At 41.4% G+C, this 18,789-nt stretch overlaps 1 protein-coding gene across 8 annotated transcripts in view; it reads right to left on the bottom strand.

Moving 5' to 3' along the window:
- Positions 1–18,789, bottom strand: part of GLDC (glycine decarboxylase) — a 116,788-nt gene that overhangs the window by 53,151 nt on the left and 44,848 nt on the right. For all 8 annotated transcript variants that reach the window (XM_072959468.1, XM_015242580.3, XM_072959467.1 and 5 more), the window contains one exon: positions 3,449–3,584. In XM_072959468.1, the coding sequence (XP_072815569.1) occupies positions 3,449–3,584 (136 nt within the window). The remainder of the gene's footprint in view (positions 1–3,448; positions 3,585–18,789) is intronic.

The following is an 18,789-nucleotide window of genomic DNA, read 5'->3' as shown; positions in this document are numbered from 1 at the left end:
AGAAGGCATCCTGCCCTGCTCAAAAAGCATACTTGATGTATTCAACACGGCATTAATATTTATTCCAGAATAATCAGTATTGTCTATGATTTTGACCAAAAAGAGGGAGGGAGTGCGGGTTTGGGGTCACAATAGAACAAACATTCATGAAGCTCTCTCATTTTAATGAGTGTCAACGTTACACAGAACAGAAATAGTCACAAAGAAAATGTACATTTTTTGATATTAGTTAACTGATGTTATCAGCAATCAAAAATTTCAAAAAGTAGACCCCGCAAAATATATTCTAGGCCTGATGTAAATTTTCTTGTAAAAGCCCGCACGTTTGTATTCTCTGGAGGCTATTTTGCTGATTTATTTTCACCTCACGTCACCGGAATTTGTTGGTTCCATCTCTATGGCAACCATTCAGAAGGATGATAATGTGAAGTCTACCCACACTCATGTGCACAGCCCTCCCTATCAGCACTGGCGAGGGGCAGTATCACCCTCTGGTTCGGATCAGCTTTAGGAGAACACAAAGGAACAATACTTAAAATACATCCAGAAACCAGGACTGAAAAGTGAAGAACAACATTGTCTCCCTCTCAAAACACTGGCAGCTCCTACAGTAAATGAACACATCCGCTCACAGCCAGGAAGCAATATGGTGAATGCTCTGCACAGCCACCGAGAGTGAAGACCACTGGCCAGTATTCAGACAGCTGGAATGCTGCAGCCCATTCATGTACTTTTGAGGCTTGTTTTGTAAGATGGAAGAGAGACGGGCCATTTGCTTTTGAAATCAAATTTGAAGTTTACCATCCAAAGTTTTACCAGTACCCCAGTGGAAAGGGGCCCTCAGCAACAGAAATACATTCACACGCACACACACACACACACACTCACCAAAAGCAGAAACACTATTTCTTTGACGGTTCATTCCTGTTCTGTTATTAATAAAGAAATGCAGCATATTAAAACTGAAAGCTCTGGGCAGGGATAGCAATGCAGGAATAACTAGGCCAACAGATCTGGTTCCTACAACGATGGCAATCGAATCACTGCGTGTGGGACTAACACCCTCACCAACCAGGACTACCTTTGCAGTTAGACAAAAGCAAACAAGAGGCAAAGGCTCTGTGCTTCCCACTCAGCCTAACCAATGCCCTGAGCTGCACACATGGCTTGTTCCTCGGACCCACAGGCCTGGGCTTGAGGCACCAGATGAAGGCTTGCTGTGCTGATGGCCCAACACATGTGCACTCACTCACAAACTCAAACACATGGAAACCAGCTGTTTGCGGTTGGTAAGGGGGCAGAATGTAAGTTCACACATGTTAAGTAGTCAAAACAGTCTATTCCTAGTACTAGGAACACTTTGTGCAAAGTTTAATATTAGGTGGGGGGGGTATAGTTCAACTGGTAGAGTACATGCTTAGCATACATGAGGTCCTGGGTTCAATCCCCAGTACTGCCTCTAAAAATAAATAAATAAACCTAATTACCTCCACCACAGAAAGCAAAACAAATTTAAAATAAAATTAGGTAGGGTATCAGGTTTAGTCTCTAAAATGTCAAGACTGTCAGTTCGTATTCTTAGACAGGGCTGCATATTTCTCAGTGTGTGTGTGTGTGTGTGTGTGTGTGTGCGCGTGCGTGTGTTTTAGAGGTGATTAGATGTTTTAAAGAGAGAATGGGAGTGGGGAGGGGAATGAGCAGGGGCTCATAGAGTCAGGGAAATGAAAATTTACAAAAACTGGGAAGGGGAATGCAGTGGTGGTTGGTCCATGTGAAACCCATCTGGGTTTGCTAAGTGGTGCTCGAAGAAGTTAGGCTCCTACTGTCCCACAGAGGCTGAGAGACAGGGGCTCCATTTTCATGTATTGACTGGAACAAACAGTAAACTTGGAGGGCATTTTGAGTTTTCTCAGGAAGGCAATTATTTCTAAGGTTAAAAAAAATCAAAAGGACTAATAGATGTCTCAATAGTCTGTAATAGGATGGGGGGGTGGAGAGTTCATATATGGGGCAATTATACCAAAATGAGAATTCTAGTAACTCAATTCAAATTAATTCTCACAAAATTTTATTAAATAAAACCTTTTTTTTTCAAGTTGCAGAGTATTCAGTAAATGTTTAAGATTTACTGCCATGGATCATGTACTTGGTATTTCAAAAACTCACGCAGAGGCAATTCCATGCTTTCCCACAGGGAGGTCCAGCTTCCCTTTACTAAAGTTGATTTTTTTCTATATGCCAACCTAAAAGACAGTCTCTGGTCTTGCTCTAAATACCTTTGAATTGCAAAGGCAATCACTTATTTTGTCCTCGCACAATAATGGTCCTACAAATTCACCTCAAACACCAACCAAGTTAAAAAAAAAACACCTAGGAATTATCATCACCTTCCCATGCTTGGTTTGTTTCTATGCTAGAAATAATAAGTGCACACATTCCTTTGGAGATAAGGTTATCTGCTAAAATAAAGTTGCAATTCAAAGATGCTAGTGTATATAATAGCACTGATCCAAAAACAAGGAAGAGAAAGGCCCAGGGGTCCCCATCTCAGACAGTATTTCCCAGTGGGCGGAAGAAGCAGATGCCCTGATCCACTCCCAGACACCTCTGAAGCATGGTCTCTGACCGTCAAGAAGTATTCAGGGTGTTTTCTTGTTTAGTGTGTACTGGGATGGGAACCTGTTTCCTTCTTTCTATCGTACAGCAAACAGGAACAGAAAAGCAAGGTAGCGTGGAAGTTTTCCTCAAGTGCAGGAGAACTATTTTCAATTTGTGCAATGAGTGGCAGCCAGAGGCAACGAAAAGGACAACTACCACCCCCTGCCTCCCCACCCAAGGACTAGGAATGAGTTACCTGATAGGTGAGGACACAACAAGTAACTGACATTGTCTTTATTTCTAGAAGAGCCTGTAATAAAGCTGATATTTTGCTCTCCATTTACCTGACACTGTGTCTTCTTTTCAGTAGGTCATGAACCCAGAATATTGGTTGAGGGGTGGGGGTGGGGAATGGATTAACTGTTACTCCTGAAATCCTGACAGAAGACAATGGACCAAAATTCTGACTCACTGAGTAAGCACAGATATAGCCTAAAATCCCAGTGTCTCCCTGAATCCACCCACCTGCAGGTTTGACGTCTTGCTCAAATATGCTCACTAGAACAAACATGAAGTCAGAGAGAGGAAGACATGACCAGAAGCCACGATTTTGAACTCCAGATTATTTTATGGGAATAAAAGTGGGAAGAAGCTTCTATTTCCTCTACATTTGAGTCAGGAAATCTCCCAAACTAGAGGAAGCCAGGTAGGTTCCTGCAGGTTAGAGATGGCACCAGAGTACAGGTGTCAGTGGGCAAGTTCTGAGGCTGGGGTGGGGTCGGGGGAAGCCTGGGAAGAGTCATGCAAATCAAATCACAGTACACTTGTTTTTCACCAAGAAATACATTACCATCCTGAGTTCTCCAGTAAGTTCCGCAAAATTGTCTGTGGCACTGAGCAATTATAATAGCCCATGCCAATATACGATCTCCAGATCTGGTTCTTGCTGGAAATGGCATGCAGAGTTGCAAGGATTTCATTTTCACCTGATTGTGGGAAAGAGAGAAATGTTACAGAGAGAATGTCTCAAAAGAGAGCTCCAGTTATATTTTAAAGTCCTAGTTTTGTTTGAATATTTATATTAGGAGAACTGCTATATGGAAAAATATAACCATCATCACCCCAGCAACACTAAGTACTATATGTAGAAATCTGAAAAATCCCAAAACAGCACTCCTTAAGGTTGGTTCCTCATAATTTTGGGGGGCTCTTCTTTTTTTGGCTTGTTTGTCAGAATTGCCCAATTTTAACACTTGCCTCATTCCAAGTTTCTTTTCTGTTATCTGTACATTTCTGTTTTATTTAGACCAAATAAAAATTCTGCTCTTAGTAAATTACTGTTTTCCCTTTTAAATTGTCTTGTATCAATAGTTGGTGTAAGTTTTAAATAACGCATGACCTACATTTTTCTCTACTAACTGATACTTTTTCCTTTGTGTCACCGAAAGGGCTACTTATTTAAAAAAAGCCTTTCACTCATCAAAGTAAAATATCAGTTATAATAAAAGACCCACATGTAGTTTTAACTGGCTTTCCCACTAGGACACTAAAGTAGTTAAGCAGGAATTATAAAGGTTCTCAGATACAGGTGAGACCCTATTTTGGGTCATTCATAAAATAGCATCTGTCATTTTGAACACTAACTCATTGCCAGGAATTATACCAAATGCTTTCCACGCAGCTTTGGAAACTAAGGCGTGAAGGAGATCAGGCACCCAAAGCTACACCACCTTAAATTAAACGGTTACAACCCAGCCTGTCTAACTCCAGCTTCCATACTTTCCCCACTGGGCCAGATTCAGATCTGCTACTTATAGTGTATAGATACTTTCTAGATACAAATAACTTTACATTGTTCCTTCTCTGCCCACTGCATATAAATCATGCTACTGAAATTTAAGTGAGATTTAACTATTTAGGCAAATGTCTGCCTTCTTTAAGATTTTCTTAGGGACTCAGTCACTTCAGTCTTGGAATCAATTGATTTCATTGTTACAAATCTAGGTACAGCAATCTCTAAGATGGCAAATTGGCCAGGAAGATGCTTCACGTTGTTTTAACCCTACTGAACTTGATGTGAATTTTGTTCTCATTCATCCTTCTTTTTCTTCAATAAAAACACCTTCATCCTCCATCCCACATGCTTTTACAGGAAAAAAATTCACAAGATATGTGTCATTTTGCCAGACAAAGTTAATAAAAGAAAAGATAGTTTTGTAAGTATTAATTTCATGAGTAATATAATCCAACTGCCTTATGACAAACAATGTTGCCTTCTTCCATTGAAGATTTAGGAAACGCAGGTGAAAGCACAATAAACCAATATCTGAGGAGAAATGCAATTGCAACATCCTTAAGAACAATCAGGAACAATCATGCAAGAAATCCAATCACTTCCCAACATCTTCTTAGGACAGAGTGATAAAGAAGCCCAGTAGGAGGGGAGCCAATTAGCTGTGCCTGGCAGGCACCCGATGCAGCAAGGCCAGCTCCAATTAAGATCCTTTGCAAGAGGGAGAGGTCCCTGTTTCATATTATGCCATGAGGACAAAAGGTCCAGCTCTCAAATGAGAACAGTCTTTGAAGGGCTTTGTCTGTCAAATCAAGAGTTTAACCATTGAGAGTCATAGAGTATAGAGTAATATGATTTTTTTCCTACATTATAGGAAGATAATTCTATTAGTATTGTGCATAGTCAGAGGGGAGACTCTAGAAATAGGAAGATATCGTAAGAGGCCAGTACAACAGTTCAGGAGGGAGGTGGGCTGGGGAGTGTTGTGTGTTAAACTGTATCTTCTAAAAAGATGCTGAATAGGTATCTGTGAATGTGACCTTATTTAGAAGTAGGGTTTCGCTGATGTAATCAAGTTACGGTGATGTCATGCTGGATGCTGGTCAGCCCTGATTCAATGATTGTAGAACACAATGTGATGACAGAGCACTACAGGGTCAAAAAGACTCACTTCTCAAGCCTGAATTCTTCCTGTTACTATAATTTTTCTAGTGAGTTCAAAGTTTTCCATTTTTACCCCTTAAATAATTAGACTGTGCCAAGTGAGTTGATGGGAACTGCAGGAAGAGGAGCCCCAGATGCACAAGGAGATGGCTGCAGCGGCCCAGTACTGCCCCTCTGCTCCTAAGATCTCACTCTGGAGCTTTCTCAGATAGAAACATCTGTGTCTCAGATTGATCATTTTTATGCTTCTGGGGCTTATCTATCATTAATTTGCTCTTCATTTATGCTAATTGGCCTAAAAACATTTCAGGCATTTCATTCAAATGCACAAAACATCATAGGCTGCGATGAGGGATGCTGATATGTATCTGAAGGCCCCAAGCTCTCAGCTAGAATGGTGGAGGACTTTGATTCTTCCCTTTGTAAGAAAACCCCTTCTCTCATACCTTCTAGCAGCGCTGAGGGGAGAGTCCAGAGAGAGAGCCTCAATCAGAGCCCAGTTCCTTTACTTGTTCCCTCAGCAGCTTCCTGTCACCTGGCCCTAGTCCTGTCCTGTCCGTATGCCTAAGGAACAGAAGACACCACCCTAGACCAGCCAGGAATGTACTGGCACATTCCACATCTGTTCAGGGTCTCCAGATACATATCAGCATCCCTTAGAGTTGCCACTATGTCTTATATACTTGGATAAAACACTTGAAAAAATTTAAAGGCTAGTTAGCAAAAAATGAAGAGCAAAATAATTAATTATAGATAAGACCCAGAAGCATCAAAATGGTGGAACCTGATACATACAAGTTTCTAATCCTACAACAGATATTCTCCAGCCCCAGTAGGACCAAACTTCCCAAGAACCTGTGGGATTTGCCCCTACCCAGCTGGGACTAATACAACTAGATCAGGCCCTCCAGGATCCACAGCTTCCAATTTCATGGATTCAACCAACTAAGAATCAAAAATATTCAAAAAAAACTTTTTTTTTTTTCAGAAAGCCCCCCAAAGCAAAACTTGAATTTGCCATGTGCCGGCAACTATTTACATAGCACTTACACTGTGTTTGTAACAATTTCAAAGCATTTACATTGTATTAAGTATTATAAGTAATTTAGAGATATTTAAAGTATACAGGGAGGATGTGCACATGTTATATGCAAATACTGCACCATTTTATATAAGGAACTTGAGCATCCAAGGATTTTGGTACCCGTGGGGTGGGGGGGTATGGGAGAGAGTCCTGAAACCAGTCCCTCCTAGATACTGAGGGCAACTATATTTCCTGATTGGCTTACATCATAGCCTGTTCTTTACAAACAATTTTACCTTCTACTGGGAACAAAGTAAGTTAACAGAATGAGCAGTCCTCTGTACACCAAGCTAATGGACATTCCTAAGATAGCAAGAGTAGGGTAGGTACTTGGTCATGCTTCTGAAAGTTAGAATGGTATGAGAAGCCCTTACTATTCACTCATCCATTGCTTATCATGACCAAACTTCCCATCTTGAAGTTGAGACAATCTGTGACTTCAAAAGAGTTAAGCCACTTCTCATATGATAAAATCAAGACCTCAGACATTACCAGTCACATATAACAAAAAATCAGTATCCAAACATACAGCTTCATGAGTGTATGAATTGTTTTAAATGTTGTTCACTGGTCACCATTTCTGTTACCCACTAGTAAAATCTCACATTGGCCCAATCAGCAGAAGAGCCAACCCAGTGCATTTAGGAGCCCAGAGTTTGAATTATGATGTTAAATGATGCCAAGAGCCACTGGACATGGAGAAAAGGGGAGAAGTGGGGAAAGTCCACAATCAGAGCTTTATCACTGAACCTATCTGAAATGAAACACAGCAGAATCAGTCTCTAAGAACAAGTTTTGGGGCATGACTGATCTAAATAAAAGCCTAAATCCTAAACATGCAACGTCCACCAGTGTACTTCACAGTAGATTTAGATTCCTTTCTCCCTTGCAAAAGAATTCCTTTCTAGGGAAAATAGAAAAAAGATCCTTAATTTCAAAGTGGCAGCCTTTTCCCCCTACTGAATAAGAGAAGCATTTTAAGAAGGCAATTGTGTCATTCAAACCCTAGGCAGCATGGCCCTAGGGAAGCTGTGTGGACAAAAGAGAAAGAGGAAAAAGATCTGTTTTCCCCCAAAGTGAACCCCACAGCAGTGCACATTCCTCACACTTGTCCTTCCAACTTGACAAAAACAGCTTCCTCCTGTGAACAGCCCCAGTTCCAGTAACTATCTTCCTGAAAGTGAAGGACAATGAAACAAACCAGGGAAGAAATAAGACAGAATGAGAAAGGCAATGTCCATTAAAAAACACATGGGGACAACCTGTTCTCCAGATACTTGTCTACAACCTCACAAAGCTGACAGATCTGTGCATTACTGTGCCCTCCTAGTCACGAAAGTCCTCAGTACTTCAGCAATCTAAGCATTAAGTTCTTTTCTTGCAGAATAAATGCCTGCTTCTGACCTTGTTTATATCTCTACCTCGGAGCATTGCATAATGCCCTGGTCCTAGTGTTCCAAGAACAGAGTTCAGTGGCCTGGACATCACTCCCTAAGAATCTGCAGGTGGGTCTCACACGGTTCCTGCTTCTCAGAATTCAGTATGAATACTTTCTCCTTATCTAATTCCATGTAAGAGCCTTTCCAATAGTAACTCCCTTGTCATTTGCACCTAAAATGTCAAGAACTCTGTATGAACTACTACCCCCAAATAAACGTTCTAATAGGAGTAAGCTGATTTAGCTGTTAAATACTCACACTGCTAGGCCTAGGTTTTAATGTCCCATACATATGAAATTTGACAAGAACTGAGGAAACGTCAGGCAGGCTGTATGGGTCAAGGTATCTGCTACACCTCAACACACACACACACACACACACTATTCCCCACCCTTAACCCACTGCCCCACACAACCCAACAATTTTTTTTTGCCACATTTACATGGAAAAACGTATCCATGCTTTGCTTTTGCTTTTCTGATAATCTAAAAATATTATACCTAAGTTTCCACAGAGTATATATTATTCTACCATTTATATTTTAAAAGAGTAAATATTTTTGTATATGTTGTATATTAACAGAATATCTCTAGGATGATTCTTAGGAAACTGGCAAGTGGAAGGGGGTCTTGCTTTTCACTGTATACCCTTTTTGTGCTTTTGAGTTTTAGACAACATGCCTGTTATTTATCCAAAAGTTTAAAATTAAATTAAAATGTTACACCCAGAACAAAATCCTCCTTGTGAAATACATGGGTGCAGACACCTGCAGTTATCACCGTGGCTGGCTGCCCACAGAGCACTTTCTGGGCAGCCCAAAAGCACCCAGCACAGAGCAGTCACTCGATCAGCTACAGAGTCTCCCTCCTACTCCCTGCCCTTCATGTGCTTGGCAAGATACTCAGGAAAGGTCTCCAAGGAAATCATCTGGACTGAAAACCAACAAACTCATATTTGAATTTGCCCAGAAAGATCTTTTTCTGCCACAGGTTGAAGGGGAAAGCTTGGGCCAGTATGTGAGGACAGAGACGGCCTTAGCTTATTTTTATTGCCAACATGCAAATCCTTGGCTTCAAAGCTGCTTAGGAACCATGGGGGGGGGGGGGGGTCAAAGGTCTCAATCAAGACAAACCATGAATGACAGCATAATCAGGATTTTCTAGTTTTCTGAGTGGAAGCCAGAATTTGCATCCAAATTCCATCCTAATGTGCAGCCTTTCCCTCACATCACCTAATCATTTGCAGCACCTCTCTCCCTCTCTCCCCCAAAAGCCTGGGTTCAACTCACTTACCCAGCCCATAAACCCTACTCCCTCTTAGTTGTTAAGTTTCTTCCCCCAGCAAAGGAGGGTTTCACAGTCAAAGTCTGTTGAACCACAGAATTTGTTCATTCCAGAAAAGCAAACCAATCCATAAGCTCTGTGTAATGTAGAGTAATGACATGGAAACTTTTTGAATTGAAAACTCTTCAAGATTGGCAGAGAGGTGCCCCTACAATGTGTCAGGATGTAGTCTGGGCAGCACCACGCAGGCCTAACCTGGGGCTCTGCTCCCCTCATCCTAATCCTGCCAGGCTCTTTCCCATCTTCTTGCCCAGTCAATTAACACCCCACCTGATCCAGCCCCTCATGACCCTCAGGAGCTAGACCCCTCTGCCAGGCACCTCCAACAGGAAGGAGCTGAGGCACGTCCAATCAGTGCTTCTGACTCCTTGGTCCCTCACCTCCACAGGAGTGAGCAGTCCCTACAGCTCTGCCTGCTCACCCCAAAACCACACAGGTTCAAGATCTTCATACCAGCTGTAGGATCCCAGAACAGCATCCCATGGTGGGAAATTGGGAATGAGGGGTACCAGATCTGTTATTTACTTCTCAGATTTGGGTCACACTACTTTCTGTGGGAAGCCTCCTCCCCAACCTCCTTTCATTCAATCTGTGAACATTTTTTTAAAAAACGTACAGAGAAACATTACCATTCATAATATTTACTTGGAACACCAGATGACCTACATAAGCAGGCCAAATGGTCAGTTTGAAATGAGAAACAGGGTGGAAGTCCTAGAGTATTTGTTTTTCCTCTTTGCTGCCCTGTGGGTATATTGTTTTGGCCAGCAGAGCAAGAACCAGAAAGGATGAGTATGTACTAGTAAGAGTCCAACTCAAACAATTTAACATGCTTGTAGGAAAGAGATCATTTTTATAGATCAAAGGAATATAGGCATATGGAGAAATCTGTAGTCCACCACATAACTTCACCAACTAAATTATAATCTCTTCGTGGGCAGGAGCATAGCAGTTGCTAGACACATAGTAGGTGCTCAGAAAATATAGATGAATTGAGGTATTGCAATGAAAGTTCACCTAAATTCCCACATACAGCTAGCTCAATATTCACAATTCACCCATCACAGAATCCACAATGACAAATCAATACACAAACTGTTTCCACATCCCTAAAAGCATGAGTTCCAGAGAAACATTCACAAAGGGAACTTGCAGCTATTAAAGAAGTTCTGTGAAATAGTGCCTATGATAATTTCATATGTTCCAAAATTTTGTTTCTTTATTATTTAATCAGTTAGTACATTGGTGATACAGACATTGAAAATCCTTCCTAAAATTCCAAGTTTGCATTTTTATTAAAATACTTCGGGTTTACCAAGTAAAATAAACCTGAGCAGTCAAAATGAGATCTAAGTTATTCACACATCATATAATAGAGACTTGTAAAAGTAAGGCACAATGCCATTTGGTGGGGAGCAAAGAGGACATAAGGAATAGAAGTCAGAACACCCACTGGCCCGCAAGCAGCTCACAACCTTGTTGCCTAGCACCCCTTCAGAGCTCCTGAGTTGACTCAGAGGTTAGCAGATCAGGCCCCCACTCCCAGTCCCACGACATGGTCACTGGGCTTCCATCCCAATGGCTGGGACTGCCTCACTCTTCTCCCGCCCCAGCCGGCCTGTACAGACCTTGAAGTCCTTGGCCGCTGGACTTTGCCAATCCTCCACCTCAGCTAAACTCAGGCACCACACTTCTCTGTTCCTGCTCCCAGATCACTAAATGATGCTGGCGAGAGGGGATCCTAGCAGACCTTATAAATTCAAGTCATTAAACCTCAGCAGGTCTTCCTTGCAGGTTGACCTAGGTTCCTCACTACCCAGATGACCACAATAGCCTTTCTGGAACTTTCCTGCTTCTCCTAATGCTCATTTTTACCCTTTCTGTCTCCCACTCAGATCATAAGACAGGCAACGCCTCAACTCCTCCCATTTCAGAGGTCCTTACGTCATAATGTGGATTTTCTCCTCTCTTAAGAGATAAGAAAGGTCAAAATGTGACACTGGGGTCCTTCCCCCTGACTTAAAATTTATCCTCTGGCCCTTGGATTACTTCGTCTCAGGCTGCTCTGATTCCCCTCTTCTCCATGCTCTATTTCCCAATATCCCGGCTTCCACCTTCTTCCCAATACTCCGTCCCTAGGAAATCTCACTCATTCTCATTAACTCATTCAGAAGACTCACTAAATCTGCAACTCCATCTCTAATCTCTCCCTTGAGCTCTGGCTTCATATTTCCAACTATTGCTTCAGCTTTTTCAAATGCATGTTCCATGAGCACCTCAAATGCAATTCTGCCCAAACAAGACTCATGATCTGGTTGGTCTTCCTCCAGGACCTGCTTCTCCCTGTTTTCTCTTTTAATAACATCATCATCACTCCAATTCACTCAGCCTAGAAACTGACTGACAGTCCCACCTGCTGCCCCTCTGGATCAATCACCGTTTTTGCATCAAAACTATACTTCCCATAGGCTGTTCTCAGCTAATTACTAAGCCCAGCAGACCCATTCTGGCAAGATGTGGGACTCCTCCCACAGGTGATTTTGACTCAAGGGCTCTGCTCAGCCTCACCAAAACGTTTTTAAATCTGTGCTGCAATCTATGATTCTTCCTACCCAATTCTCCTTCTCTCTCCCCCTCCACCAGACCTGCATCACAGCCTAAAGGCTTCCCTGCCTTCTCCTGCTGCCACCCCCAATAAATATATTGCATATCAAATATCACCCTGGTGACTGCTTCCTGGCAGACCTGAACTAATGCACATTTAACATCTCACCTCTCAACTCTCCAACAAACTCTCAGCTGGTCTCCTTGCCTCTATCTCAGAGGCACCATGCAAAACACAAATTGAATATGTCACTCACCCCCTATAATAACTGTTCATGTCTTCCCACTATGTAGAGGAAAACAAATTCTTCATCATGGCTTTGAGTGCTTCATACCTTGCTTTCCATGCCTCTCTGCAGCCCAATATTCTACACACATGGTCTAGTCACCATCCTCAAAAAACTATGCATGTCCACACTTCCATGCCTCTGCTCAGGCCACAACCTCAGCCAAAACATTCATCCTATTTGCAGACTAAAGGAGCTATTCAATGTCTATCTCCCTATTAGTTGTAACCTACAAGTCAGGGATCACCCTATCTTTATCATCCTTTACCTCCTGACTCTTGCACCTTCAGTGCCCAAGGCCATATCTTATCTTCTATAGGATAATTGAGGAATGAAAGCAGATGGAGGAGGCTGTAGAATAGATTTGGTGATATTAGCTTATAACCCAATTGTGACAAAGATGAGTAGGCTGGGGTATTTAGTATATGGGCAAGTGGCACTGTGTACCTTAATAGTCTTCAAGAGTAATATCATATTTACAATACAGTATAATTGATTTCATTTTGATAGCACTGAATATTTTTAAAAGTTAGATAAAATTCATTATAATTTATGCTAGTTAAGTACATGCCAATTTAGATGAATGTGGTAGTTTTAAAAATATGTCTGCAGAAGATTTTTAGGGCTGTGAAAATACCCTGTATGCTACTATAACGGTAGACACATGTCATTATACATTTGTCCAAACCCAGAATGTGCACCACCAAGAGTGAAACCTAATGTAAACTATGGACTCTGGGTGATAATGATGTGTCAAGGTAGGTTTATCAGTTATAACAAATGTACCACTCATAACAGCACTGGGGATGTTGATTAATAAGATAATAAGGGAGGCTAGGCATATGTGAGTAAGGAGTATATGGGAACTCTGTACTTTCTGCTCAACTTTGCTGTCAACCTAAAATTGCTCTAGAAAAAAGAACATCTATTTTTTTAAAAATTATATCTACAATTTTGTTTACACTCCTTCCTTTAAAAGGTGGAAACTAAGTCCCAATTCCCTTGAATTAGGGCTCAGTCTTATGGACAGAATATGGTATAAGTGATGCGATAGGACTTTCAAGACTAGGTCATAAAAAGGATAGTTTCTGCCTGGCTTTCTTTCTCTTTTGAATCACTGAATCTGCAGGAATCCAGTTGCCATGTTGTGAGGACAAACAACCTGTAGGTAGACCCGTATAAGGAAGCACTAGGGCCTCCCACAAACAGCCAGCACCAACTTGCCAACAACATGAGTGAGTCGCCCTGAAAGCAGCCCTTCTATTCCTGGCTGAGCATCTGCCCATGTGTGACCACAACCTCATGAGAGACTCTAAGCCAGAACCACCCAGCTTAGTAGCTCCTGGATTCCTGACGCACAGAAACTGTCAGGATAATAAATGTCCATTGTTGTTTTAAGCCAGAGTTTTGTAGTAATATTTTATAAAGCAAGATATTACTAATACAGTGACTTTTCCAAAAAAGGGCCATTAAAAAAATAATTAAAGAAGTAATTTTGGTGATATAAAATCTTTGATGATGCTTGATGAATTCCAAGATCCTTTAACAAGATGAAGAGGAAAAAGTTGTTTTACATCTTGAGTTCTTTGCCTCAATCACATGACCTATTTGACCTTTATCACTGTATCTCAGCATGTCTGTATCCTTTGTATGTCAAAAAATCTTAACTGTTGTGAAAGGATTTCAACCTAAAATGGAACCCAGAAATATGAAATGGAGGTTCTCATACATGCTCCCTCAGAAGAGTGGAACTAAAGAACTGAGAGACTGAATTCTTGTAAATACCTGATTTTACAGAATACAGAGACAATTCTGGACCAAAGAGTATCCGCCAAGACTCTCTTCGCATCCTCAAGCCAATGAACTTACTGCTTGAGCTCTAGCTGAATGTTGCCCTCTTTGCACTCCCAGCCCACATGCACAGCCTGCCCCAAACCCTCAACTGACTTGCCTGCAGCTTGCTACAGCATGGGTCTCCTGAACTGCATTTCCTCTGCTGCTCTAGAATAAACACAAATACCTGGTAATTTGAGCTTGCTTCAGTTTACCTCCTTATTTAGGTTTACAGGCCATAACATTTTAAAATTTAGAAATGATACTTCACGAAGACTGAGATTTCTTGTTTGGTGTTCTAATTTTAAATGGGGAAAAAAACTGATAATTTATTTTAGGATTCATCTCTTTTAAAATTAAAATAAATATTTTCACCTCTCCACTTCTATCAGGATATACCACCACATATTTATCTGAAATATCCCTGTAAGCATCTCTGGTCTTTGGCAATTCCTGAGTGATAGGAGTGTCCTTGTTATTCATAACAAGACCTTTTGAGCCCACCTGAGTATCTGCTAATGAAGTGATTAGGGTGGGCCTCTAAACAGCCTCAGAATGGGGCTGTTCAGCAAAAAGACCAAGAGATTCTGGGAACTTCCAGGCCCACCCACTGACCTAGGGGAAGGGGAAAGGGGGGAGGGGCTACAGATTAAGCTCTACAAAAACAACAGATTTGATGAGCTTCTGGGATGGCTAATACAGCCCTGTACTAGGAAAGTGGTCCACCCTAGTTCCATGGGGACAGAAGCTCCTGTGTGTGGCACTCATCTGGATTCTGCCTGATGTACCTCTTCATCTGGGTGTTCGCCTGTATCTCTTATAAAAGCCTTTAAAATAAACCAGTAAATGTAAGGAAATGTTTCTCTGTGTTCTGTGAGCTGCTCTAGCAAATTAATTGAATCGAAGACAGGGTCCAATTTATAGCTTGTTGGCCAAAAGCACAGGTGACAACCCAGACTTGTGCTTGGCAAGTGGAAAGGTGGTGTCTTGGGGGACTTAATCTGTAAGATCTGATGCTATCTCTATGTAGACAGTGTCAGAAGCGAGTTAAATTGTAGGACACCCAGTTGGTATCCCCTGAGAATTGAAAAATTGCTTGGTGTTGTTGGAAAACACTCCAGAATCCCCAAATAACTAACAGCATAATTATTCTATTAAGAGTCCATCAAGAATGAAACTACAGCAATGTTCAAATAATTCTGTGAGTATGCACATTGCATTTTGCCACTTCCTTTTTCTCAATTAAGGTACTGCCTTTCTAAGTTTTTCCCTTCTTATAATAACATTTACACACTAAAAAAACAGTCAATGTAAAGGGACTGTCTTTTTTTCTAACAGGACATGATGTTTCAATTTTTTACACTGCTTTCAGAAATCCTTGTTTTTCTATTCAATTTTACATCATTCTGTACAGCATTTTACTCAGCATATTTATAATACCTTGGACTTGTGATTATGTTTATTACTTGGACTATGTGATTACTTGGAATAGTGATCATTCATACATTTTTCCTCTCTTAGTGCCTTGCCCATAGTAAATGGCCATAAACATTAAACAATTTAGGCAATAAGTTGACTCTCCAAGGCAATCTGTCAGATCAGTAGGGGTCTGCCTAACAAGAATTAATGACAAAAATGCCAGGTCAGGACAGAATCTGTTGTGGGAGTCTAAATATACAAACAGACAATAGCCAGGCCATACATAATCATAGAACTTTCAGCCCAACCTGCAGCAACCTGCTCAGGAAACCAACCCCCCTTATCTGTAATAAACTACTTCAGGAGCCAGCCTGTTACAAATTTGACTTGCAGAAAGCCACCTTTTCCTATCTCCAGTGACAATGAAGGAAAACAAACAAAAACTTCTGTAACAGTTGGCCCAAAATGGCCAAGACTTGGCTGATTAACTGACAGCTTCCCTAATCTTGGTGCCTACCTCCAATTTAGGACCAGTCAGACAAATCTGCACCCCTAACCAATCATATAGAAAGTCATGCTTCTAGTCACCCCCGCCCCTTGCACATGCCCAGGTCAACAAGGTACACCTAAAGCCTTTCCTTTATTCTACTATAAGGCCTTCCCACTTCTCTGTGTAACAAAAGGCTGACTCCTACAGCAAGTTTGGAATAAACAGCCTTTGCTTTTCGCTTTTGGTTGGTCTTTATTTCCACAGTTGTATAATAAAAATCCATTGGAATTGTCTATCCTAGTTAAAGATGAAATAATAATTCATATAAGCTAGGAACTGAAGGAGCTAGGAGTGGCCAAAGGAGAGCTTTGTCACAGACTGAAGAGTTTACAAGCTGCACCTGACAAAAGGCTTTAATTATCCAGCTGAAAGACAATTGATATCTATAGCTGAGGGAACAGCTGCCCTGTTAGGTGTCCTTGGGGTCAGTTCAGGAGAGTGTCCAACACCACTTGGGTGACAGTCACCACTTGCAGCTGCATTACACAACACCTCCTCCCTCTGCTCACCTCCCTCCATTAGCCATTTATTAAAATCACTCTAAATGACAGAGTTTCGAACATTAAGTTCTCACAAGTCCATCAGAAGTCTCATTCTGACAGCTCAGCCACTCAATTATGGTTGAATAACTTTGAACATTAACAAGTTCAGTGTCTCCTCGCTCTTCCTAAGTATGCTCACAATAAGCAATGTGCAATTCTGTGTAAACTTTAAACCCTGCAGCTTCTGTGAAGTTATGGACTAGTTCAGTGTGGTTAGCTTGAGATGACATCACTGAAAATACTACAGAGAGGAATATCATAGCTGAAAGTGATTGGCATGGTTCATGAATAAAGTATCTAAATTTTGTATTGACTACAAAATAAATACATAGTTATTGTAAAAAAGAAAATTCTAGAAAAAGCAAAGTAGCAAAAAGAAACTTAAAATCATTCATAATGGCACCATTCCGAGAAATGAATGTTCCCACTGACATACCCTTCTAGTCTTCTTTGTGTAAGTCGTGGGGCATGGGGGATTCACTTGAACAGGATGAATCTGGCAGGGTTTTCAACTGAGAATCTTTGCTTGTTTCTCTGAAGTATGGCTTACTGTGAAGCTAACTAATGATCAAGGTATTCTTTTGAGGCACTTTCTGAAGTGTCCGAGGGTAGGGGAAGCATGATACTTGACAGCCGAACCATCTGTACTTCCCTGATTCTGTCAGGACGCTCTGTCCTGAACATGCTGGTCCCTCTGGCTGCAGCAGCCACCTCCAGCCTTGTCCAGCAGAGCATTATTACCCTTCCTTAAATACTCAGCCCTCGCCCTGCACCTCTGTCACCCCTTCCCTCGCCCTGGCAGCAGGCCTGCGTGTTCTGCTGCATTTCCACGAGAGCAGCTGGCAGATGGCAGAGTGATCCCAGTGTGATTGGGCTGGTGCAAATCCGTAAACTGGATACTTCAGAAGAGTTAGAAGGATACAACAATAAAGGTTGTACTTATACAACTACCTCCTCTCCGAGGACAAAACAAAGATAGTGTAGACTAGTGGCTGGAGCATGAATAGGAGCTAGACTTGTGTGGGTTAAATTCTGCCTTCACCCCTTACCAGCTGTGACCTTGGGCAAATTTCTTATCCTCTGTATCCCTTGGTTGCTTCATCTTTAAAACAGGTGATAATGATTGTTATCTCACAGAGTTGAAATAAGGATTAAACTAATACATGGTAAGCACTACATAAACGTTTCAGATTACTAAGCTATGCACAAGAACTAACCCAAGTATCTCCATGCTGCTTATCACTCTCACAATCTTCTTTTTAATCTAGCAATGAGGGATTTACTCATATAACTAGCTCTTAGTAGTTTTCTCTGTACTCAGCTGACAAATATTTGGTCTCGAATTCCTCTCTGACTACAGTAGAGCACAGGCATTCAGCATTCACGTGAAACCAAGTCTGGATAATTCTGCCCCACTGTTAATTAAAAAAGCTACTACTAGAGGTTACCTGGACCAACTTGCTCTCCCCACGTGGAAAACATTCATTACCCATAACATGTGCACACCTCAGAGTAAAACACTGATGCATTCTGTGCCCCCCACCGCCTCCCCCTCCCCACCACCTTCATCACACCCACAGCATATCCTTCCAAGAGGCAAGCTTTGTTGGAGAGCCAGCCCACTTCAGGGCAAGAGGGGACTCCTGACTGCGCAATATTTTCTCTGAGTCACCTCAGACTAACCAGATGGAACCAGTTCCAAATCTCACAGAAGCAGCTAGGTTTAAAGTTTACACTTAAATTGCAAATTACTTATCAGGAGTCTGCTTCCAAGGAGAGGAGAAATGGAATCCACTGATGTTCAAATTATCCAGCTGGAAACAAATAGCTGAACTAAAATAGGCTAGACAACTTTGACATGGTCCCTAGACTCTAAAACTCTTAAAGACCACCTTTTTTTTTTTTTTTTTTTTTTTTTTTAGAGTATACTGTAAAAGGGCTAAGACTATACTTTCAGGGATCGGTTCTATAGTTCATAAAAGGGCTGACCTAGACATTCCCTGACTCTGAAAGTCTCAGGAAGGCATTTACTTGTTCAAAAAAATCTTAGCTTGTTTCAAAAACATAAAAACCTTTACTCTCTAAACATGCAATGAATCAGGATTTTGATTTCCTAAAATTGAAATAGATAAGG

Source organism: Vicugna pacos, chromosome 4, assembly GCF_048564905.1.
Source record: "Vicugna pacos chromosome 4, VicPac4, whole genome shotgun sequence".
NCBI classification, from domain to species: domain Eukaryota; kingdom Metazoa; phylum Chordata; class Mammalia; order Artiodactyla; family Camelidae; genus Vicugna; species Vicugna pacos.
Note: the sequence above shows the minus strand (reverse complement) of the source record. Positions and strands in the feature narration are given on the sequence as shown.